At 43.9% G+C, this 25745-nt stretch overlaps 1 protein-coding gene across 1 annotated transcript in view; it reads left to right on the top strand.

Annotated features, from left to right (window-relative positions):
- The first annotated feature begins 581 nt into the window (after positions 1-581).
- CPZ (carboxypeptidase Z) overlaps positions 582-25745 on the top strand; it is a 36833-nt gene continuing 11669 nt past the window's right edge. Inside the window, exons 1-7 of the mRNA XM_040064611.2 lie at positions 582-711; positions 1792-2254; positions 14144-14167; positions 15061-15435; positions 16185-16397; positions 18453-18649; positions 19580-19741. Coding sequence (XP_039920545.1) covers positions 2167-2254; positions 14144-14167; positions 15061-15435; positions 16185-16397; positions 18453-18649; positions 19580-19741 — 1059 coding nt within the window. The 5' untranslated portion in view covers positions 582-711; positions 1792-2166. The remainder of the gene's footprint in view (positions 712-1791; positions 2255-14143; positions 14168-15060; positions 15436-16184; positions 16398-18452; positions 18650-19579; positions 19742-25745) is intronic.

The raw sequence follows: 25745 nt of genomic DNA, 5'->3' as shown, positions 1-25745 counted from the left end.
GATCTTGGTAAAGGAGGCTTACATTTGCTGGTGTTTTAAAATGCAGGGTCCCAAAGTATGTGCCATCCACACTGGCAGTGGTGGCTGAAGTGCTGTGGAGGAGAGAATGCACTCACAAGGACATAGTGCCTAGGCTGGAGGGTAGGAAAAAGAGAAAATACAGGCAGAAAAGCATGCCAACAAAGAAAAGAGAAGGGAAAAGCTGACAGGACTATAGATAGTACAGGATCAGTTCTGCAGCGGAGTTCACCACCACAAGCATTGGGATGTATGCAACAGAATCTCTTCCTACACTCTCAAGGGCAGCAGAAAACTGCAGTAAAGACATGAGCATTTCCAAGGGTTGGCTTCTGTTTGCAGGTATAACCTCTGCTGCCTTCGGTTGTAAAAAATTAAGTCATGTCAATTTGTTTAGGGTTTTGAGTAGCTTCTTTTTTCCCTTTAGCACAAAATGCACAGCCTGGGCACACAGCAAGCCTTGGGCTTGGACACACCCCCAGCTGTACCTGAGCACATCAGGTACAGGTGTGGCAGATTGGTACTCAAAGCAGCCAGTTGTTGGGGAGTTAGGCAGAAGGTGAAATGTTTCTTCCCTTGGAGGTCACACTTCCAGTGCTGGGGGTTTTTTTTGTTGTTGTTGTTTTGTTTTTTTTTTTTTTCTCTTGAGGGTGCCGTCATACTGTTTTGTGATCAGGACAAAAAATAAGGCGGGTAAGTAGTATTCTTGTCCTTGAAAGTTTGTTCTTTGAATTCTGATAGGCTTTAGTACTGTTTAGTCAGTTTAGACAGGGCAGACTCTGCAGTCTCCAGATCTGGAAGGAAATCCTGGAGACAAAAAGCCAACCTGCCTTGCAGGGCCTGTAAGCAGAGGACATACTTCATTGCTGAGCTTCTCTCAATGCATCTCTTTCAAATGAGATGAGACATCAATTACTTTTTGAGACACACAGAGCTTTCTCCTGCCCTGTCAGCCTCTTTAGCGGTTTCCCTATGGGGGGTTAATTTGATTACATTATCATACAGCAATATAATTCCCTACTGAGCTCCCATACTGATCAGAAGCCAGCGTTCTCCACCTGCAAGGACAGATTCTCTGCTCTCGTGTAAGCAGGTATCTGTTCTCAGAGGAGTACGTACTGCCTGAAAAGATAGGATGCTTTGGTATGTTTTGATCTAGATTTTTGAGGAAAAAATCCCCTTTTTCTCTGATATGGGATGTTTTCTGATGTGTAGGTAAGAAATGAGGAATTTGCATCTTAATTAAGGTATGCTTTTCCACCATAGTTCTCGTACAGAAATAAAAACATACAATACATATTTCTCTAAAATATACTGAAAAAACTCCACCAAAACCAACCAAACAAGAAAATGAAAAGATCGATTTACTATCAACTTAATATAGATTTACCATCCAGTTTAAACCTTATAACGCTGTCCTGGAGTCTTACCTACACATTTGTGAAGTTATTTTTTTTTTTTAAGAATAGACAGAAAATACTGGAATCCCTCCAGATAACTTGATCTTAAGCAAATTGCCCAGGAGGAGCATGCAGAGGGGGATCTGGTGGCTGTTCTGTGCGCTCCCATTCTCTGTGTGCTGGAGAGGATGCAGCTCAGCGTCCCTTCACTGCCATGTCGTGTTTTAAACTTGCAGTTAAGTATGTGAGGAAATACCGCTGTTTGAGAGGAAAGTTGCTTTCAGTTGTTTGCTGTCTCTTCCCTCCGCTCTCTCCAGACCGCTCTCTTGGCTTCAGGGAGACACACTTTCATGAATGTCCCTCTGTCCCTTAGGAAAAGTGCTGCATGAAGACCAAAGAGACCCTCTGCGGGGAGCAGCAGGGCACAACCCTGCGGGGACCCCCCTATGCTCAGGCTGTTTATGGAATTGTAAACCGGGCTGCAAGGGAGAGACGGTCTGGAGGCAGAGGAGAGGGGGAGCTCATTCCTCCTCCCTCTCTGTCTCAAAGCCCTTTGCTTTCCAAGCTCGGATGCAGCTGAAATCTGACGCCTGGACTGCACGCACTGTGAGACGTGGGCATGCCCTTGCAGTGCGCTGATTTCCTCCGCAGCTCGGAGAGCCGGAGCCACGCTGAGGCTCAGGAGAGGAGTCACTCCATCAGGCAGTGAGTGCCACATCACTGTGCTGCCTGTGCAAGGGGCTCCAGCATGGTCCTGAGGCTCCTGCTCCTCCTCGCTGGGCTGCTTAGGGCCACCAAGCCAGCACCCCGCTGCGAAACCGGCCAGGAGACCCTAGGTAAGGCTAACAACCCCCAAAGTCCTCCTTCTTCTCTTCTTCCTTCTTATGGAAATAAGTAAAGAGTTCCAGCTACGAGGAGAGGGAGACAGGAGCTGTCACTCTCCCCTAGAGAAGAGGGGGATCAGCTCTCTGGAAATCTGCATACTGCTGGTGGTGAAATTGGGGTTGTGCTTGGGAAGTATGGATGGGAAGGTGGGAGGTGTGAGGCTGTACAGCAGAAAAAAAAAAAGGCTGTGATGTAAGGGAAGATAATGATTCCTCATCACCGTCTTTAAGGCTGTTGCAGAGGTGTCTTTCTGTCAATCTGTGGAATTCCCAATTGTTAGGACCCCCTCACTCTTATGGGGAATGTAGAAGGTTCGCCTCATCTCTGGCCTTGCCTTCCAGGAATGTGGTAGTCAGATTGCAAGAAGGTGAACTTTCGACCCTCTGTATGTTTTTCTGCTTCAGAAAAAAAAAAAAAAAAAAAAAAAAAAAAAAAAAAAAAAAAAAAAAAAGCAGCTTTTCCTTACATTTAGCTTTAGGTCATTTATCTCAAGTCCAAAGTATGAGATTTATTGGGATCTGACAGCTGTAGGGTGTGTTTTAGCTTGCTATAAGCAATATGGAATTTGCTTGAGTTGATTGGCTGGAAAAGCAGATTCACCCTCTAGAATAAAGGTTAAATAGGAACATACTGCTAAATTAATTGAAAGTTTTGGTTCAGTAACCAGTTGACTAAGAAAATATATAAATGGTGCCTTTTAAAAATACATTTTTTTAATCAAGTGTGTTTAATTGTGTGGGGACAGTGGAGACATGAATTTCAGAGTAGCGACAAGGTCTGTTCCAGGAAAACTATTTTCAGAGAGTTTAAACTGAAAATGAGTCAGAAAAATATTTATTTTATGGGATTACAGGAAGAGATAAGTTAACCTGAAACTGACCTTAATGCTACCCAAGGAAATTCAACTATATTTCAGTGCTTAAATATAAGCCATAGACTGTCACTGGCATTGAACTGCTACACAGCACAGTCCATGTGCCATGTACTGCATATAATTTGAGAGTGCTGTTCCCACGAACATCAAAGTGAGGCCTACCACAGCCTAAAGGGATTTTATTTTTGGATAAAGCTGCACAAAGAGAAGAGTTTTAGACTATTTACAGCCAATTACAGGAAGAGGCTGTGTGGTTTGCAGTATGACCTTTCTCTGTGAGGTAGGATTCTGCTCCAGTTCCAGCTGATCAGAGTCTTGCCATGGGATATTAATCCTAGCAACCACAAAGGTAGGGATCATTGAGGGGTGACTCTGAGAGTGTTTTGTGTGTGTTGGCAGCTGTGGTGTCTTTAGGGCAGGGCTTGCAGAAGGGCAGCTGAATATGCTGGGATGGCTAGAGGTAGGGAAAGGGGGTTGCCAATGGCACCTCACCGTGTGCCACATCGGGGACACCTTCACACTGATCAGACAATAAAACAGCAGCTTGGACATTGAGAGACCTGACAGGTTTCTCAAGGGTCTTTCTTTTCTAAAGCGGGGGATAAGATCATGTCAGGTCACATGAAAAGAAAGGGGCCTGCAGTGGCACACATGTTCACAAATGGACCTTGCAGGGGTCTCCCCTCAGCATTCAGGGCATTGGCTGTATTTCCAGCTGTAGCAGTGGGATTTTCTCTCCTGTTTTGGGATGCTTTCTGTAGGTCTTGCTGTCTCCCAGTGGTCAGACCTGTAGTGTCCTGCAAGAGGAGACCAGCTTGGAGCTGCTCTTGTAGGAGAGAACAGCAGGAACCAGTACAACTGTCTGACTCCCAGCAAGGCTGGAGCTGCTTTCTGCAGGCTTCCTGGTGGTATTTGTTCTGCTGTGACTCATTTTGGGTTTGTTTTTTTTTTTTTAATAAGAAGCTAAAATGAAAGATCCTTTGAAAATGCTTTGTGCTTTTCTGTTAAGAAAAATAAGGAAATGATTACTGTCATCCAGCTCCACAATATGACACAGGCATCATACACTATGTGGTGAGGTTTTTGGGCAGCAGCTGGGAGCCGTGGCAGTGAGATCCCTTCTCCCTGGCTGTGTCCTGTATCCCTGGGGAGTCAGTAAGTTACTGTCTCTCTCAGTGATAAGGTGCTACGAGGCCACATTGTCAGACCCTTATGAGTTTAACTGGCATTTTAGCCTATAGTTTGGGTGAGAAAAGTACAGTTTAGCATGTTTCCTCTGAGAGATGGCCAAGTTTCCAGAGGGAGCTAATAAAACACCTTCTTCTTTATCCAAGTTGTGCATCTCTGCCACTGACTGATGTAGTCCAGTGGTAATTAGTTAAATAAAGTGCTTTATATATATTCACAACAAAAGTAAAACCCCACAGAAGCAGACTGAAGTGACATGTCTTCAAATAGGTGACTTTCCTTGCAGATGGGGATAACTCTACAGCTGAGATGCAGCCGGGGCCAGGCTAAGGCTGCATAATTGCATCATGGCATGGTTTGGGTTGGACGGGACCGTAAAGGTCATCTCGTTCCAAGCCCCCTGCCATGGACAGGGACACCTTCCACTAGATCAGATTGCTCTAGCACCCATCTTGAACACTTCGAGAATGGGGCATAACAGCAAAAACCCCTTCATCAGTAGCGACGCTAACAGCAATAAAGCTTTTCCTTTCGTGTCACTTCTCTTGAGGGAGCGCTGTGCTGGGGGGTTCGGGGCAGGGCCGCCCCGGTGTCGCGGTGGGGCCGCAGGTCCCCGGAGCTCGAAGGGTGGGCGGCGAGGGGACGCCGCCGGCCCCGGACGGCCCCGGGCCGCGGCCACCGCCGCCGTCTGTGGTGCCACCGTGTGGCTCCCGGGCTCGTACGCGGGGAGGCACCGAGCTGACCCGCCTCCAACCCCGCAGGGCCGCCCGAGCCCTGTGCCCGCCTCCCGATCCCTGCCCGAGCGCTTGAAGGATGGCTCGGAGCCTCGGCACAGCCTGTCGGGTGGCGGAACCGTGGAATTGCTGCGGCTGGAAACGACCGCTATGATCCTTGAGTTCAGCCACGAACCCAGCCCTGCCGGGCTCAGCGCCAAACCAGGTCCCTAGGCAGCGCATCTACACATCTTTGAAATCCTTCCAGGGATGGCGGCTCAATCAGTTCCCTGGGCGGCCTGTTCCAAAGATTGACAGCCTTCCTGTCAGAAGAAGAAATCTTCCCTAATATCCATCCTAAACCTCCCCCAGACCAACCCGAGGCTGTTTCCTCTCATCCTTTCGCTTGTTACCTGGGAGAAGGGACCGACCCCCACCTCGCTGCAACCCCTCTTCAGGCAATTGTAGAGAAGGAGAAGGTCCCCCTGATCCTCCTGTTCTCCAAGCAGGAGTCCAGAGGAGTGGAACTGTTTAACCTGAAGCTGTGGAGGTAGGAGAGCAGCCGGAGTGCTGGTTGGCACACCTGGCACTTGTGGGTCTCCTCCTCCTCCAAGCACCTTGTTGTTTTCATCATTTTGGCTTTCTCCTGAGGCAGACATTGTCCCATCCTGGGGATCTCTGATCTTAGCCACTGGAGATGAGAGGGAGGTACAAGGAAGAGAGATGAGGAGTGAGAAACCACCAGGGCAGGAGGCAGGGGACAATTACAGTATTTGCTCTGGAGCCCAGAACACTGGCTCCAGTGGCACTGGCTCCTCTCTGAGCTCTAGCATTGAGTAAGACTGATTGTCAGACTGAGAGACAAAGTGTGTTCACATGTTGTACCTTTCCCCTCCTCTTCTCTGCAATTCCAAACTCCATAATGTGCCACAGTTTTTGATAAGTAAAAGGCTAAAAAGTTATTTCCTCCCATGACCTTCACACTGTCCCTGGGTCCATGGGACCTGAGAAAATTTGTTCACCTGCTGTGGATGTTTCTCATGCTGGTTTCCTGGTGAACCCTGTGCACACACAAAGGCAGAGCCTCTCCAGCTGCTGCTGCTCCTGTGATTGCACTGAGTGCCCTGGCAGTGGGCTGGGGTCTTCTCCTTGCCCCAGTGGGGTGGTCCCTCATCCTGCTGTGGCTGTGCTCATGGGCACTGGCAGGTGCTGACATGGAGCATGACCACAGGGCTGTGCTTCCACGTGTGGGGAAGCCCAAGCTGCAGGAATCTCACTGGCTGGACCTGAGATGGATGTGTCCAAGTTGTGTCAAAACAAAAAAATGCAGAACTAGGATCTGCCTCATGCTCACTCACGAGATGAGAAATTCCTGCTCTTTGTGAAGCCAGTTGTCATCACTGAATCATGTGAGCTCTGCTGAATTCCTGCCAGTGGCTCTAGGATTTCTACACGATTATTATTTTAGCAACCCTGGCCTTCAGCTCCTTCTAACATGGGAAACGGGATCAGAAACAGACACTTATGTGGGGAAAGTGAATCTATATTGGCAATATAATACACAGGTATCTCCTTATACTGCTGAAATGATTTATGCATGATTTTAATCTGAAGGCAGAGCTTTCTTCACAATACTTGTACAGATGTCCTTAAAGTGTGGAGGTGTGAATACGTAGAAGCCAAAACTTGAACAAAACCCCGCTGCTCTTAGTCACAGCCAGGCTTTTAGCAAGACTTAATAACATTAATGGTTGATCCCCTATAACACTTCTAGACACCACCTCTCCCTTCCCACAGCCGCAGCGTTTGAGGGTGCTGGGTGGCTGACAGCTACCATGGTCCCCTTCAGGCTGCCCGTGCCGTGTCAGAGCCAAGCCCTTCTGAAGCCTGGGCCAAAGGCTGCAGAAATGTCATGAGTTATTGCCTGATGCAGGGCTGAGCATGGAGGTATCATGCAGATGTCACCTACCATGTTGTGAGCATGGCGTTTGAGGCTGGTGGGCCATGTCCTGGTCTCTTTGCTGGGCTTTTATGACCCAGGATTTTAATGACTGTTGAATCTTGTTTGGATAGAATCACCCTCCCTGTTGGATGCAGCTGTCACAGATCAGTGGAGTTTAGGGACTTGGGGTTACTTTATCCGCTTCAGAAATAAAACTAAAATTTCAGTCCCTTAATTTTTACTGCTATAACTCCACTGTTTTTTAGGGTTATAATAGGATACATTTATCTAGGAGACAATACAAAATTAAAGCACAGATTTAAGTCAAGGTTGTTAAATTAACTGTCAATCTTTCATAACATGAAAATATCACTTTTGGTTAAAACTCTACTTACAGAAGCATTAGATGGGATATTAATTATAATAGTCCTCATACATCTAAACTGAAGAAAAGACAGAGTTATTCTGGGAGGATGGATACACTGTTTAAAGAGGATGGGATGATGTTTTGGCAAATGTTTTGGAAAGATTGTGGCAGAAAAGATAAAACCCTCAGTTTTTCAGACGTGATCCTCTGTCCCACAGCATTCAACAGAGTTAGGCTTGTGTAAAGGAAAGCTGACTGTGGTAGGTTGTTGGGCAAAGCCCTTGTAGAGTACTACATCCTTAAACTATGGGAACTGGGCTGTAAAAAGTGTATGGTCACAAAGTAAAGCTATGGGGCCATCACAGATACACATTACCTGGTTAATAAGTGTTTTCATCCTTCACCCGGCAACCTGGCAAAAAAATTGATCCTTTAGATGATAGCTGTAGAGATTTCCTGACCTATTCCAACTTCGTAACCCAGCTGTTGTTTAATGCCATCTCCCTCCTTATTTCTCTTTCCTTCACTGACCAGACCCTGAGAGATAATCTCTATATGTCTCCAGATCATCCTGGTGTAGAGGAAATGCTTGTTCAGCAGCAGCCCTGCCACACATGCAGCTCACTAAGGCTTCAGCCCATTTGGCAACTGCTGGCCCACTTTGTTGTCATCATCTTTGCTCCATTCTGTTTTCCCAATGGGTAATTTTTCCCTTGCAACTTGGAGAAGATCTCAACTGAGGCCAGAAAAAGGCATTTAGTAGGGTTTTATTTTTAGGGAATTATGTTTATATTCAGGATTTTGAGCACCTGAAGGACTCCTTGGAGCAGCACTGACCAGCCAGAGACACAGCTGGGGTGACACCAGTGTCACTAGAGGCACCAAGGTAGTGGTAGGGAGAGAGAGGCCAATAAAAATACTCTTCATAATTTCCTTTAGGCACCACCTACAACTGTAGATGTGTTTAAGTTGCATTTGAACAACTAGAAACAGGGGAGGATTGCTGTGTGACAGGTCTTGGTGCGCATCTGCACGTATTTTGACCTGTGGTCTGCAGGTTGTGACCTTACATCATCCATGGAAAAGCTTCAGCACCTTCTGACTGGCTCCAGAGCAGTCCTGAGAGAGAAGCAACCCAAAAGGGCTGATTGCAGTGTCATTGCTGTGGGAGCACCTTCAGTAATTCAATAAAAATGGATGTTTAACTGAATGCCAGGCAGCAGGTGGGTTAGAAAGAAGGGTGATTGGCAAGAGACACTGGCTTGCATCTTCCTGCTGTGAACTTACTCTGCAAAACAAAGGCATTAGTCTCTTTCGGGTGCTTTCAGGTTTCTTCAAGTGAGGGATCAGGGTTAAAGAAGGGCTGCACAAAGCTCTTGGGCACTGCTTCTGCCTGCTGCAAACACATCCCTCCCCCAGGCAGTTACTGCAATTGCTGGAGGCTTAATAACATCTATTCAGTCCTCTACTCACAAAACCTTTGATGTATCCAGAAGATGGAGTTAACCATGTGGGTGCTTTTTGCAAGCACTCCTCTCTCCTCCAGTTTTCCTGGAATTCTTGTCTGTGGCTGGGAATGTTCTCCACTTCTGCCCCTGCATATGTGCCTTTGGTGTGTAGCTGACATCTTCTCTGGGCTTTCTTCTCAACCATTCTCCCCCTGCCTGAGCTACTCTGCTCTCTCATTACTCTGCCACTAGTCCCCTTACATCTCCACTGCTCCCACACCCTCCCCCTGATGATTCTGATCCATTGTAGCATTGTGTAATGGATCTTGTCCTGCCCTTGTCCTTTTGCTGTAGCTAGGAGCTGACTCTGGAAGAAGGCTGTACTTTGCCATTTGAAGGCTCCAGTGTTTTGCGAAATGGTTCAGCTCAGCAGTTTTAGTATCTTGCACTGATACTAAGTTTTGTCTCTTTAGTGACCAAGGCAGAATATCACTGAAAGGCTGACTTGGTGAATCATGTAAAACAGCCAGGAGAGTAATAATAATGTGATAAGGAACTGAAATGTTTTGTTTGGAAAAGTAGAGTCTTTGACTATAAACAGACTAAAATGAATACATATGTTCTTCTGGTTTAAAAAAGTATTGTAAGAAGCCCAGAAAGCTGGGAGGGGTTATGCTGATCTTTACAATATAAATTATCTAATCTGTTTTGGTCTGTACTGACCAGCACATCCCCTACCAATCTGCTTCACTGGATGACTTAGATATTTCAGATTTAAGACTTGCCCTTGGGCTTATTCCAGATCATCAATCATATGAGTCTCCTGTTGGCTTTGCTCTTGAAAAGGCAACTGACAAGTCCATTGTACTAGAAGTAGCTCTTGAGCTCTGTTGTCTGGGTTAGGGTTAATCACAGCAGCTTGCTTCCTTTGGTGCTGAATCATCAAGGGGAAAAAATGTAAGTTTGGCAATAAAATATGTATGTGCTGCATTGTAGATTTTCAAGCTTGCCTTTGCAAATTAAAACCAGAAGCGTATTTTATAGAGAGAGCTCAGAAAGCTTGAAATGGCTTTTCTCCTCTTCAATAAGTTATTTTATCCACAATCTTAAATAGAAGCTGCGCTACTGAAAGGACTTTTGTAGCTCTGGTGGAATAGTTAGAGTACAAAAATAAACATAAAAAATTGAAAAGGCTGTACTGGGTCAAGGAAAAAAAGGTCTCTCTGTACCAACCTGTCGGTGGATGGGACTTTGAGAGGAGGTGACACTGTTTTCCTTTGAGCCCAGGGAAGCCTTTACACAAAAAAAATTGAAAAAATTTAGACTCTTTCAAGCACAGAAGAAGCAGCGATTGAAGTCTGCCAAGTGAATTGGGAGACCTGAGAAACTCTTTCTATATCAGCCCCTGTCATTTCTCTTATGAAAATGAGGAAGGGAGTGGCTGAACTCTTCTGGCATTGTCAGAGCTTAGAGAAAATGAGCTGTCATGGGCAGGCATGGGGATTTTCTGGTGATTTCTGTGTGCAGAGACCCAGGCCAGTGGTTGCAAGGTTGCAGGAACAGACAGTACAGCTGCAGCCTGGGATCTGGCCTTGGAGAGCTTCCTGCTGCTGGCTCTGCAGGCAGGCAGGCAGGCTCTGGCCCAGCTACGTGTATCCACACTTATTTATATAAGCACACATCCTGCAGAATTATCCTTGGCCCTTGCAGAGCTGCACCCGCCAAAACATATGTAAGCATTGGCGTTAGGAAACATTGGGAAAGTCAAAACACCACATCAGCACACATACACATTTAAGGCTGACTCTAAAGCAAGGTTTGGTATAACCCAGACCTTTTCTTCCTTGGTTGTGTGTATACTTCTGAAGGTTGTGAGTTCAATCCTCACACAGGGCACCATTTGTAAAGGTTTTGTCTTCTTTTCTTCTCTGCCAAGGTCAGGATGAATAATACTCAGGAAATACTGAGCTCGAGTTCGGACTTGGAATGTTCATTATATCTTATCTATGTACAGCATTTACAGGTTCATGCACAGTGAGCTCTTAGAAAATGAAGGTAAAATTGAGCCCTTCTAACTCTTTCCAAGGTTATTTATATGATAATCCCCCAACAACAAGGTGACACCTATATTATTTGTACTTTTGACCCAATAATGACCATCCAAGTCTTGCAATGCAGACCCTTTTCACCCAATTACAGAAAACCACCCAAACGCATGAAGAAGAAGGAAGAAGAAGGTGAAGAAGAAGGATGTAGACAACACCCAAAATCCTCCATCTTGACTCACATGTACCACTATACACCAAAACCCCAAATTTTAAGTTTCTAGGATTCCAACATATAATCTTGATAACCCGAGATCTCAAGCTGTTTCACTCCTGGGTGTTTACAAGACAGAGCTGTGGTTGATATATGGGTCATATAGCAGCTTGCATGATGGGGAGAGAAGGATGGCCAGAAGGAGCTGCATGGATATCTCTAGTAAGGAGAGACAGAGAGAAAATGCCACACTATGCTGCAAAAGTGTAAGGCTTAAATCTAATTTTAGGTTAGATCTAGATTTAGGTTTAGAGCCAGGTTTAGGACCCAGCAGCAAGGAGCCACTTTTGCTGATCAGTGAATGAGTCTTGGTAGCTTTGTGTTTGTAAGGGGCATCCTGGATCACAAGTAGTGCAAAAGCTTTATCCACTAAGCAGGGGTGTTGCAGAATCACCCCTGTTTATCACATACTGAGATGAAAAAATTCAGTTACCATGGAAAAGATTTATATGGATTTGGTTCCTCATCTATAAAATAGATTTATCCTCTTCAGTCAGCATCTTTGTTAATGAACAATAGCCATGTTGCTTAATAGATTTCCTCTCCCTGCATAAATATAGTAAAATATCAAAGTGTAGATGACATGTAACACAGTCTGAAACCAGAGTTGTCTTTCTTCTCCTGTGCTAATACCTCCTCCTGCTCACAAACAGAGCCAGTCCTCAGCTGAACCCTGGAACAGCATATCAGTGGAATTTTACATTTCTTCCATCAGCTATCCATTGCTTCCCAGTGGCTCTCCTTCTGGCCAGCTGGGCAGAAAGAGGCATCCGCTAAACGCAGCAAGTCTACTGGAGCAGGGAGAAGCAGCACCACATCCAGACCCTGCCTGCTGCATTTTCCCTTTGGTTTCCTCTGCTTGTTCCAGTGTGTTGCCAGAACACCTTTTTGCTCCAGCTGAATAAGCAGAATTCTGAGATGCTATTGAGAACAGGCCTATGCCACATCTCAAACTGATGGCTAATTGTAAAAGTGATTGGGGAGACTGTGTGTGCCTCAGTTTCATTATCTGATCATTGCATGTCAGAGAGATAAACTAAAAGGACATTTGTAGCTTGGTTCTGTAGCCAGCAGAGGGGGAAATGCCTCTTACTTTTGAAAAAAATGTGAGCAGTTGTAGAAAGACCATTCACACTCCCCAAATGTCCCACGAAGAACTGAGCCCAGCACATACAACCCTCTAGTCTAAAATAATAGCTACAATATTTTAATTTTCTGCTCAGGAGAGGGTAAAAAATGTGTCAAATATTTCTCATCCACACCTCAAGGTAACTAAGGGGATTCATTGCTAATGACCCTGGTGATAAACAGAGATAGTGTCACACTCCTCACTGGAATGTGGCTAAACTTAAGCCAGCCCTCTCCACACTACATTTTCCCCTCTGTAAGGAACATTTGACTGTCTCCAGACCTATGTCCAAGGTCTCTCAAATGTGGGCGAGATGATGTTAATATATAAGACTATCCAGATTCAGGGAGTAGTGACATCCAATTTTATCAGCAGGACTTATTGCTGGAGCTCTTACTAACAAGAGATCATTTCTTTCTGTCTTCAAGCTAGCATTGTACAAAATGCTATTCCTTGATTATCCCCAGATGGAGCACTGCATGAAGTATCTGGCTGAGATGAAGCTTTTTTAGAAATGCCTTGACCTTAATAACTAACTCACAGAGGGGATTGTGCCTAGCTAGGGGAAACACTGAAATCCTATAATGGAAGGCGCTGTTGATGAACCAGGTATTATTTAATGCAATTATCATAACGTACTGAGCCAGGAAAGGAGTTTGTATGGGTATCATTTTTTCCTAGCTGGCTGCTTATCAGAACTTGTTGATGTTGGGGATGGGCTGTTTCTGCCAATTCTGATGCCTTATTTATTTTATGAGGTAATGTGGCTCAATTACAATCCATAATATAGAACTAGACTAATTTCCAATTAAATATTCCCCTCCAAGATAGAATCCCAGGGTTAACTTGGTTCTCATAACAATGACTTTATTTTAGCTAAAGAATGATCAACTCATTAGCAACCCATATGCAGATGATTACGTTTAAACAAATATGCCAGGAGTAGAAGTTTAAACTCTCTTTAGCAGGGAAAAAAGAAAACATAATGAATTTGGTCTTGGGAAGACAGATGTTCAATTTACTGAGCAAGAAGCTATATGTCTGTCTTCCCAGAGAGAGTAAGAAGGAATAACAACAGAACAGATCCCCACTACATCACAAGAAAGGTGAACCTGGTGGTGTTCAGGCTTGCACAGGGTGATTTAGCTCCTGTGAGTCACTGGTGAAACCAACTCCAATACCTCGGCAGAAATATATTTCTTTAGTTGCCAGTATTGGAGAAGGACAATAAAGAATCATTGGCTACAGGAGCAAAAGAAGCATTTCCTGGGTCATCAAACCATGTTCCTTCAAAATCAAGAGAGGATCATCTATTTGACCTAGTAAACAAAAAGCAGAGGAGTTCAGTTCGCTCTTTGCAAACACAGTGTGAAGGAATGCACCAGGGAATGCAGAGAGCTACTTAAGCTAAAGGACAATGCTGGCACAACAACAATGGACATAAACTGGCCACAAATACTTTTAAACAGGAAATTAAAAGGCAATTTCTAACCATTAAAAGGGTGATCTTTTAGAAAAGCTTTACTGTGAGAGTAGTAGGGGAGGAAAATAATTAGTTTTAGGATATTATTAAAAGTGTGATAAAATGCAACTCTTAGAGATTGAAAAATAACTAGGTTTAGATTAGTGAAATTTCCTTGGGACCTGACTGTGTGTGAATGGGGGGGAATGGGGTTTCTCAACTCAGCCTATTCTGTGATTCTGTAATATGTGCCTGCTGGGAACATGTGCTGGTTCCTGGCATGGCTGGACCTCAAGACACAGAGCTGCAGCAGATACTAAATCAGACAATTCCTAACACAAAGGAGGAACCATGTATACTCACCCAGTAATGATTTTTCTTTTCCTCTTTATTTACAGGTCAATGCCAAACTGTACAGAAAGGTATGAAGTGTCTTTCCTCTCTGTTCTTGGAGAAGCTCAAAACCATAAGTATTTCTTCATGCTTTCCTGACAAGTATACTCGTGTTGGTGCTACAGTGGGTTTTCTTACAAGAGAAATGTGCTCTTTCACGGAGTGTAGTATTTTGCTTCTGTGACAACAGTATTTGTTACCAGAATCATTACCAAGAGAAGGACACTCAAATGTAGACCCATTACTATAACAGCCAGTAATTTTATGAAGAGATGTCTTTCTATTACCCTTTTTCACTTCTAAGTGGGTTGAAGGTGTTACCAACACTTATCCTTTCTAAGACCTCTTAATGTGATTTCTTAAAATGCATTGGGTTTATGAGAACATCCATGTAATTATATTATGGGTATGCCTACCTGTGAGTTAAGTGCCAGAATGGCTTATCATCTCTTTGGGCAATATCAGTCAAACTTCATGGAGGGTCTGTAGTTAGAGTTATTAAACTCTACAAATTGTATGGGGCCAAGCAGAGAAAAGAGATAGCTTTCGCCACTAAAGATAAAAGCCTATAGGCTCTCACAGCTACTCAGGGAATCTGTGATAATTCAAGGATAGGGGAGAGAGTGATATCACAAATACACTTTTATTCAGGAATCTGAGTTTTTCTCTCACCAGCAAATTCCCACTTTTCTCTTAGGAATTCTCTGGTCAAATTCCTAAGCTCAAATTATATCTCCAGAACCAAGCATGCTTCTCATCATCTTTCTATGAGTGATTTTAAACATGCAATTCAGTTTGCAAACTGTTTCCAGCCTACCCGAGAACTGAAGAAATAAGTTCATTGGACATGGTATTTGTTATGTTCTATTTGTCTATTCAGAATGTCAGTGGTTATTTTTCCTATCTCATCTCCTTTTCCTAGCAAAATGCGTGGATATTGCCCTGAGTTCTTGTACTGATGTTGCCTATACTCAAATGGTGTATCCTAACTTTCTGGATCAGAAGTCTCGAGAAGTGATTGAGTACAGCTCCGAGTACCTGCTCATCAGCGTGCTGCACAACTTGCTCCAGGGGGAATGCAACCCCGACCTGAGGCTCCTGGGCTGCTCAGTGCTGGCCCCGCGGTGTGAAAAGGACAAAGTCGTAAAGCCCTGCAGACACGTCTGTGAAAGCCTCAAAAGAAATTGCCTCCCTGCCTTTGATGCCATAGACATGGCCTGGCCCTACTTCTTAGACTGTGACCGCTTCTTTGCTGGGGAGGAAGAGGGCTGCTTTGACCCGCTGGCAAAGCTGCGAGGTGAGCACACCCTGTTTGCATGGGGAGGGTCTCCTCTCCCTCACCTTCACTTGCCTATGGCACAAAACCTCTTCTCTTGTCATCTCAGCCTGTTGTCTTTGTAGAGACCTCTAATGTGTCATTAATTTTGTTCAACCTATTTTAAAGACTTAATTAAACACGAGAAGTATCTATTTCTCTCCCTCATTTAAAAAGAGCATTAAGACAGGCAGCTCAGATCAAGATATTTGGATGTATTTAGATAAACCCAGTCCTGTATGATAGCTGTCTATATATTTGAAATATTTTATTCAAAAACTGAAACTTTCGTGCTCTTATAAATCTGTGACTGCCTGTCAAGCTTAACAGCTCACTAAAATATTCTCATTAATGATTGTCACAGATTTTTGTTTGGATGAAGAAAATCCAGATAGCTGAACACAGATGAATCTCATAAAAAAATGATTCACCAAATTTAAAGGCAAAAATCTGTACAAATTGTTCCTGAAATGAGCTACTGTGCCAAAGGTCAAATTTAACTGGAGATTGCACAAATGTTTGTTAATGTGTGTATGCATTGGTAGGATTTTGCAAACAAAACATGCCACAGTAAACTATAGGATGTACTACATACATTTAAGGTTTTGCTTGCAGCTTTATTTTCTACAATTCTTCTACTTCCAAAGATAATTTGAAAAAAAGTGCAGGTTTTCATACAGTCCTCTAAGCTCTATGGTTTTAAACACTGTGTTACGATTCTTTTGTCGCAGGAGAAGTAGATGCTGAGGAAGATTTGCCTTCAGACTTGCCAGCGACCTTTATTCAGTTCAAGCACCATTCATATTCCCAAATGGTGAGCACCCTGAAGAAGACTGCTTCTAAGTGCTCCCACATTGCAACGACTTACAGCATAGGTCGCAGTTTTGAAGGAAAGGATCTTTTTGTGATTGAATTTTCAACCAAGCCTGGACACCATGAACTGCGTGAGTTATAGCAGTGCTGATCAGGTTGCTTTAGGGGAGACCAGATTATCCAAGGGAAAACAGGCCCTTTTACTGGGATATCACTTGAACTGTAAAAAGCATTGACTCCAGAACATTTCTCCTCCCTTGTGTTCCTGAGTTACAGTGATAGTTGATGATCCCTTGTAGCAATTACAACCCAGCAGCAATTTCTTACTGTTATGATGTCTGTGCATGACAATGCTTGGTAATGCTGTTCCTTGTATCACTGTGTATTTGGTTGCATTGATATCACTGTAATTTATTTGTGCCCAATGTACAAATTTAGGATATTTTCCTGTTACTGACTTGCCCTCCCTATCATCTGCCACTTCCTCAATGTCCTTCACATCCTAGAATACACAAGTCTTCTGAGAGGGCCTCAGGTAGAGGACATTGACACTAAGAAAGGATGATTCAACACAGTAAACAATCCTGAACACAGATTCGTGTCAGTGCTATACCTGTCAGAGTAACAGGTGGATGATACCAGGAATTTATGTTTTCACAGCCCCTGAATAGATTTTATATAGATATTATAGAATAGAATATAGATATAGAATAGATATTATATAATATATAGGTGCTAATATATACATCAGAATGAGTCCTCACAAATTTTCTGCAAAGGAGAACAGTACAAATCTTTATTTTGTAGTTTCATCACTAAGACAGCAAGGACCAGATTTTTAAGTGTTTTAAATTCTTCACAAAGCAGATAACTTTCTAGGGCAGTATTGGCTATTGTTTTCCAATTATCAGCTGCCAGGTCAAAAATTTTACTTGCCTAGATGGGGTGGATTGCTCTGGCCATTGCTGGGAGCCTCAGAGTTTCTCATCAGAAGAGCTCCAACATCAGCACAGCCTCAGCAGTGTGGCAGAAGTGAGCTACATCTGACCTAGTATTTTATTGAGATTGTGATCTCAGGTCAGGCTGCTGTGTCCTCCGTGTGCTGTGCTGCAGGGGACTCAGAGAGGACAGCAAAGACTGGTAGCTTTGTTTATTCTCAGCTGTGCTGCCTTGCATGGTCAAGAGCTATTTTGAGGTGCCTTTAAACTTAATCAGGTCCCAGTAGATGTCATTAACGGAGCAAAGGTCTACATTACATTTCCCTGGCCTATCATCCTTTGTCTCTTTTTCAAAGAAAACAAGTTGCAAGTATCTTTTAAAGCGTGTACTCCATTTGCTAGGAAAACACTAAGCCTGTGAATCAAGCTTTTAAATGAAAACTGTGATATGGCATGATAAAAGATGGTAGTTTAACACATTTCCTAGCTTTTTTTTTTCTCTAAATCTGTTGCTTCATGCTGCCCAGGACACCATAAAAGGAGGTAGAAATAGCTCCAGAGCTGGAGATTTTGCCAGCCTGAGCAAGTGGCATAACAGCTCTGTACCAGGCCCCCTCCAGTGTCTACTGCTCAAGGCTGGCCTAGGATCAAAGGCAAAGACGAAGGGATAGACAGGAAAGGGTGTCTTCAAAGTGCACCTATTTTCCACTTTCCATTAGTCTCTAAGGAAGGATGGAAACTGAGAGAATAACTACAGGGAATTGCAAAGTTTTGTGCTTCTAATAGGCTTATTCCAGGGCTATTTAGCCTGAAAGCCCCTTTTTATCCATAACAAAACTTCTTTCCCAAATAAAGGGTAGTTTATTACACATTTGCAGGTCATTTTTAGGATCTGTGACAAAATAAGGCATTGAAGCCCCCCAAGGCAGGTCAGAGCGTCAGGGCTGTATTTTTTCCCTTCCCATTCTTTGCTCACAATTAATGATTCTAGAAAAAGCTCAGAGCAAGGATCACCTCTTATGGTTTGGAATCCTGATATGGACTTAACATTATTTCACACAATTTAAACTGTTGCTGAACTGGTTTTTAATGGAGAGAAGTTCACCTAGAACTGCTGTGCTATTTGCAGGAACATGTGCATAAAATTAGAGTAAATAAAACTTTGACTCATCAGTTAGTAGCTTGGGTTAGTCTGATTTTGATCAGGTTTAATCAAATTAAAGCATCTCATTATTTCACATTCCACAGTCAAGCCAGAATTTAAGTACATTGGCAACATGCATGGAAATGAAGTTGTGGGGAAGGAACTGCTGATATACCTCGCACAGTATCTGTGTTCAGAATATCTTCTTGGGAACCCTCGCATCCAGACCTTGGTTAACAACACCAGAATTCATCTCCTGCCATCACTCAATCCTGATGGGTATGAACTGGCTGCAGAAGAGGTAAAAGTTTTATCATAAGGAGATTTTCAGGCCTTCATGTTTGTATAATTCTCCGTGGGAAAGAGCTAACCTGAAAGGAAGTGCCATATAAAGGAGGGAACATTAATGATTGACCGCCAGGATCCCAGATTGGTTCGGTGGTGCGTTGCTTTCCAAAGATGGTGTGAACAGAACTAAGAGGAAATCAGAGCCATATTTGTTGTTTTTGCTGTCTGCCTGTGGTGATGTGGGAATGACTGTTACTTTTTCATACACTTAGCACTCTCTGCTATCAGTTCTAGAACAAAATGCCTACTGACTCACTATAATGACTTACATTGTTTTATAAGGAAATTTTTACACCATGCTGATGTTCCCCCTCTTTTAAAACTGTAGGCATAATGAAATGTGAATATTTTCTGTACTGTCAAAGTTTTGTAATAGATGGCAGTTTTCAGAGATCAACTCATACCTGATGGAGACCTGTAAAAACCAAGATTCTATTATTTGTTACCTGACGTTCTTATTTCCCCTTCTCTGTTTTCTCAATCACCACTAGCATGAAATACTCTTTCTCTGTTTTTTGCTTATGTGGTGAGCTTTGTCCATTGTATGAGTCTGGGGTTATTGGACTCTGCTTCACCCTATCTTGGGGCATCAGCTGTATTTTCTTTTTCTCCTCTAACCCACTCTGCATTCTGCTCTGAGCAAGAGGCCCCTGTGTTCCTCTCATGAGTCACATCACTGGTGAGTGAAACACTTCCTAAATGCTAGTTAGTGCATTAATATTCATGGGGACAAAATGTGATTAATTAATAAGCGTGGGTTTTTAACAGTACAGACATTTTCAGTTTACTTCTTTTAAAATTTTCTTTTGATTAAATAATTTCCACAAAGTGCTGTTTTGAGACAGGGAGCTATTCTAAAGTTGTCTTCTGTGTTGCAAAATAGGGGGCTGGTTACAATGGATGGGTCATCGGACGACAGACAGCTCAGAACTTGGACCTGAACAGAAATTTCCCAGATTTGACATCCGAGGCTTACAGAAGAGCAGGGATACGTGGGGCACGCTTGGACCACATTCCCATTCCACAGTCCTACTGGTGGGGTAAGGTATGAATTACAAATTTTATAAATCATATATACTACAGAGCAGCTCAGGAATTAAGAGACTGAGATTGCTTGTTATGAAGTTATTTGCTTGTAATCCGATTTTATAAGTAGGACTGAAGTGGACAGGCTCAGAACTGGCATGAAAATCATGGTGTAGGTCTGGTCAAAGAGGAAGGTGTCACAAATCATTTGGAAAATTTGTGGATAATTTGAACTTGGCTGGTTTAGATTAAGAATAATGACTGTTACAAGGGGGTCACAAGTGCATAATGATTCATCATTTGTGCTTTAAACTGTGGTGCCTGTTAAAGCCTTTATGGATTTGGTTGTCATTGCACCAAGCCCTGCACAGGTTTGATGCAATAGGAGTTTCTGCCATGGAAAATGTACAAAGGCTGCACATGAAGCTGTGTGGTGTCATCTTCCATTAAGAGAGGATGTTTATAAATGACTGCAACCATACAGAGCAGTGGAAGCGGCCTGTGCAGCTGCAGAGGTGCTGGAAGGGAAAGTTGCTGCTGCAGGATGGGAGCAGGATGGAGGCAGCAGTACAGGGCCTCACACTCATCACCACTAGGCTCTGTGCCATGCTACGTCAGGAATGCAAAGCTCAGCCCTACCTTTGTTGCTGGCAGCCCAGCAGCCCCCAGCACAACTCTTAAGTGGACCTTAGCTGCCCTTGAAAGAGCAATTTGGGAAGCTAAATCAGTAGTTCAGATTTTAGGAGCTCTGATTTTCTTCTACTTTTAAACTAATTATATTCAGATTCATTATTTATTTGGCACAAAACCTCAGTCAGGTGGGGAACAGGATTGTTTCAGCATCTGGTGTTACCAGAAGATTTGAGAGACCATACTTCAGGTATGATACTTCATACTCTGCTGCAGGTGGTCTTATGTAAAGCCAGCTTTAAATCCCAAAGGCATCCCTGATGCTGCCCCAGTGTTCTGGTACCCTGTTTCACAGCAGTGAAATCTAGATAAAAGCAGCTCACTTCCTCAGGATAATGTGCATATGAAGACACAAGGCTGTGAGAGGCTCAGTAAGGCACAGTGTATTAGGCCGCTGATTTCTGCCAGAACTCAGCTCAAGTAGTTTATTCTATTTTTGCATGTAATCACAGATCCCAGCTCATGGCACTGAATTTCTGCATGGTTATAAGGTCACAAGCTTAGAAGCTTTCAACTTTTGACTGAGTAATAACACATAAAAGTAAGCTGGTAAATGCAAGTGGAGTTCAAAACCTTAGCGGGTAAAGAAGGGTTGAGAGCTGTGGAGCAGAGCCTGAGGCCAAATGAAAATAGTTGGAGGGGGGGAAAAGGGATTTCAGGAGAAAATTCAGAGGGATTTTGATTCACCCCTGTGGTGAGTTTCCCTAGTTGGATGCCAGGTGCCCACCAAAGCTACTCTATCACTCTCCTGCTCAGCTGGAGAGGGGACAGAAAATATAACTGAAATCTCATAGGTAAAGACAGGGAGATAAAGAAAAGATAAAGACAGGGAAAGATTTGTCACTAATTAACATCAGAAGCAAAACAGACTCGAGGAAAATTATTTATATCTATTTTATTCATTATTAATCAAATCACAGTTGAGCAATTAGAAATCTTAAAAACACTTTCCCTCCAACACTGTCTTCTTCCCAGGCTTGATTTTGCACCTGAATTTTATACCTTCTTCCCCCCTGTGGTGCAGAGGGACTAGGAATGGGGGCTGTGGTTCATCACACATTGTCCATGGTGCTCCTTCCACTGAGGGGGAAGGCTCCTCAGACCATTCCCCTTCTCCAACATGGGAAGGAAAGGATGGAGATCTCCCTCCGGCCATGTGCTCACTCTCTCTCTGTGTCCAGAGGTGTATGCTTGAGGACCCAGGCAACACTGAGGAAGGACAAACATATCTTTGACCCCCGTCTTTTTGCCAGTGCCCGGTGCAAACTGTCAGCTTGTCTCACACTGTGCAGCCCAGAGTCCCTGTAACTCTGGATTTCCTGGCTCTAGCCTCCTCCCTCTCCAAGTCCTGCTTCTGCCTTGGCTCTTCTGCTGCTCTGTGAGAGAGATGGTCAGTGGCAGGCAGCCACTTGCAGAAGTCATTTTTACAACCATGTGTTTAGCTATCTTAAACCCTGCATAACATCGCGGCTGTTTATAGAGGCATGGGTGGAGGCAGCCTAACACTGCTCTCACAGCTACGACCACAGCTCAGCCCCAGCTGCAACATCGCCCAGGATTGCCTGTCACAGACATGGGACCAGGAACCTTGGCACACAACCACCACCCTACCTGAGCTCTGCCTCAGTGGGTGCAGACCTGGGGTTACAAATACATCACTTCTCCTGCAAATTATTTCTTGTTTTTAAAGAAGAATAAGGTGGCCATCCAAGGTACTCCTCAGAGCACCAAAGTTTAGGGAACTTCTAGGTGCTCTCCTGGCCCTAAAGCTGGTCCTCACACAAACAAAACTCAGTAACTCTCCAAATCCATATGCTTTACAGAGCAAATGAGGGAACCAGTGGGCCTGTGGCCTTGGTGACACCACAAAATCTCCTTGCTGACTGTATTTCCTATGGTTCACTGTGCTGGCTTGAAGGCAAAACCAGCGAGAGACTCCAAGCCAGAAAAAAACAATTTAATAGGAGAGGAAAAAAAAAAAAAGCAAAATAAAATAAAACACATGCAATGATACAAAAGATCACTGACAGAGTCAGAATACAACCTGAAACCGTGATGGTAGCAGTCCAGATGAAGTGGTCTTGTTGAAGCAGTGTTCTTGCAGAAAGGTCTGGTAGCTCTTGTCCTCTGGGAATCCAGTGGGTAAGGCTGCCTGTGCTGTCCCGAGGCCCAGATTATATCCAGGTGGGAATGCTTGGCTCCTCCCCATGGGCGGAGCATCTCACAATGGACTGATATCATTTTATCAGTTTTGCAATGGGTCCTTGATTGCCTATTAAACAGAGATAGCTCCTGGGGAGAGTTATCTATGAGTCATGCAGGACAGTATTGATGGGCCATTAACAGAAGATAGTCTGGAGGGAGGGGGCACGGGAAACAGTGGTGCACAACAACATTTCATGTAGATGGTGATAGAATACATACTTTGGGCACATTTTACATTGTAACCTAGGACATTCACAAACCTGGCAGTAAGTGGTCTCACAGCCTTGTGTCTGCTCTGCTGGTGGTACCACGGGACTGCCAAATCAGTCCCTGCCCTGAATGAGCCTCAGTTTTGTTAGGAAGATGAGCCCATGGCTCTTACAGTGGTGCTTTGTACCTGCAGGAGCATTAGGCTGAATGCTTCAACACCAGCCCCTCCCCTTTCATTTACTAACCAGTATTTGTTACCTGCCTTATTAAAGTAATTACCTGAGTGCTTTAGGGCATTGTATAAAGATCAGGAAGCAGAAAGCAAGCTCTCAGCCAGAGCTCGCGCTCCCTGAAAGCCTGGCTTCATACAGAGTGTTTTGTTCCCCACTTTTATGAATTATTGTAAAAAGTGGTCTGAGGGCTCAGACAGACAGACTTCAGGCTTCACCTGAAATATAGTCAGTTCAATTGTCTTGATTCAAACAGAATTTGGAAGTCTATGCCACTGGAGGCTGGCATACTCTTTAAGTAAATTAGTCTGGCTGCTTTTAAAAGGGAAAAAAGAAATCTTTGAAAGCCACAGAGACAGTGATTAATTGCAGTATAATCAACAGAAATTATATTCAGGTTTAAAAAATGTAGTGGCCCTTCTCTGTACTCATGCAGAAATAATTTCTCTTTTCTAGTTGTGCTCTGAATTGTTCTTGTGAGATGGGTACTTTAAAATTGATCTAATCTAACTTAAAAGCAAAAGTCCTGGTGAAAAAAAAAAAAAAAAAATTAAGCTCCACCAAACCCACATTAAAGGAAAAGTCAAAGGCTGAAGTGGCATAGATAGCATCTGCTATCATCCAGTGGAGCTGAACCAGAATATGCTCATTTCAAAGCTTTAATCACTGATGTCAATGAAATGCTATTAGGATAAAAACAGAGACATTGAAGCTGCTGGTTTTCCACACCATTCACTTCAGTAAGACACTGGCTCTGTGAGACAGCACTGTCGTGGGGCTTATGCAGGTATCTGCTCAGCCACTTGGCTGATCAGGATGAAGGGCTGAAATCAGGAGCTCTCAAATAAAACTGTGCATTTTACTCTTGCCCACTGAATTGCAGAAACAATTTAAAAATCTTATCAAGGCCCAAGGCTGCTGTTTGAAAGCAGGGCTGATGTCAGGCAAGGCCTCTCTGGGTGGGCAGCAAAAGCTGGGGCAGCTGCAGCAGGGCAGGGAGCTGATGGGATTTTGGGGCAGCAATCTCCTCAGAAGTGCTGGTGTGCTTGGAAGGTGTGAGCTTGTTCCAGGTGCTCAACCACCCCGAGAAACTCCCAAACTACCCAATCCATGGGTGATGCTTACATCTCCTTACAAGCCATCTGGGGTCTTCTTCTCTTCAGAAGAGATGGGCTCAAAGGATGAACTTCCAGGGTGCAGGTAGAAGTGGCTGGTTCAGTCCCAAGCACTACTGGGATAGTCATGATCATGCCAGGGATGATCAGATGATCATGCCAGGACACTGTACAAAGGCCAGAAAAACAAATAGTTTGGTGCAGAGAGCATTCTTTGGACACTGCCATGTTTCTCATCAGGAAGCCTGGGTGCTGCTTTCTTCTCCCACTTCTGCATTGTGTGAGTAGGTGTGAGACTGCAAAAAGTCCTTTCTTTTTCAAATTACCTTTATCTGCCTTTTTAATTTTTTTTTTTTTTTCATGTCATGTCCTTCCTGGAAACTCTGTGTTTAATCTTTCTTCTTATGTAAAAACCCTCTTGACTAGGTTTCTAGTGTGCAAATGCATTCTGTGTGTTCCTTAGCTGATCAAACTTTATCTGATCATTTTTTAAGTTTTCTCTTTAAAATGTCAAAGTTGAAAGGGTTGTGACACACAGATCCAGAGACTGCCACTAGGCTGATAGACAAAATGAACCTGACCTGTTTCTCCTGGGGATCAGAGGCACAAATTGACTTGTGTTCATATACAATACAAACCATTGATTTAATGATTCACCTTGCAGCAGTGGGAGACTCAGGGTCTCATTTCCTCCCTAGTATAAGGTACAGCCTTTCATACTGGCAGTGGCTAAAGGCACTAGTTCAGACCAATAGCTACAGAAAGGCACTTTAAGGAAACCCAAAAACTAGAAAGACTCAGACTACAGCATCTATAGAGAGGTACTCTCCTGCTTAGGTCAGGACAAGACAGGGCAATATCTTAAATCATTACAGGTAAAATTGTTTAGATTTGGCTTTTTCCCTGGCTTTCTGTCTCATTGATGGAGCTATAATACATCCATGGTGCACCTTCACAGCGTTTTTCCCTGCTTCACACCTGGGTTTGTGGATCCCTGAAGGTTTTTATTTTTTAACAATAGCAGATTAGGGAGCGATCCAAGGAAAACAGGAATCTCTATTGCTGAATCACAAACGTATAGGTCTTTATGGGCTTTATTCGGTTGGTTTGATAGTTTTTTCTTGTTTGTTCTGGATGTTTTTCCCTGCACACTGTTAGTCACCAGGCACTCTGGAGCCCTGGCTGCCTGGTTTTCTGGGAGCCGATGGACTCAAAGCAAAGGGTGATAAACAATCTGTAAAGCAGCCCTAAATAGATGCTGGATTAAGTTCATCATAACAGATATTTCTCAGTTTTATAAAACCTGCATATCTGCAGCTGTGCGGGGTCCAGATGAGCAGCCTCCGCCCTCCTCAGGTTTTCCCCAGGTAACTTCCCCCAGCTGCAAGGAAAAGAACCTCCACTCTCCAGGGGCACTGGCGTGAGTCTGGGCTTGCAGGGACCGGCCACCAGATGCCACTGTTATCCCTGAAATGAGCTAACGCCGCAGCGGGTCCCGCAGCTGCTCCTCAGAAACGGGGCGAAGGAGCCTCCTGCACCCGGGGGCCTCAACATCTCTGCTGCCCTCTCCTTT

The sequence above is a fragment of the Hirundo rustica genome, chromosome 5 (assembly GCF_015227805.2).
Source record: "Hirundo rustica isolate bHirRus1 chromosome 5, bHirRus1.pri.v3, whole genome shotgun sequence".
NCBI classification, from domain to species: domain Eukaryota; kingdom Metazoa; phylum Chordata; class Aves; order Passeriformes; family Hirundinidae; genus Hirundo; species Hirundo rustica.
This window is presented reverse-complemented; position numbering and strand designations above follow the sequence as displayed.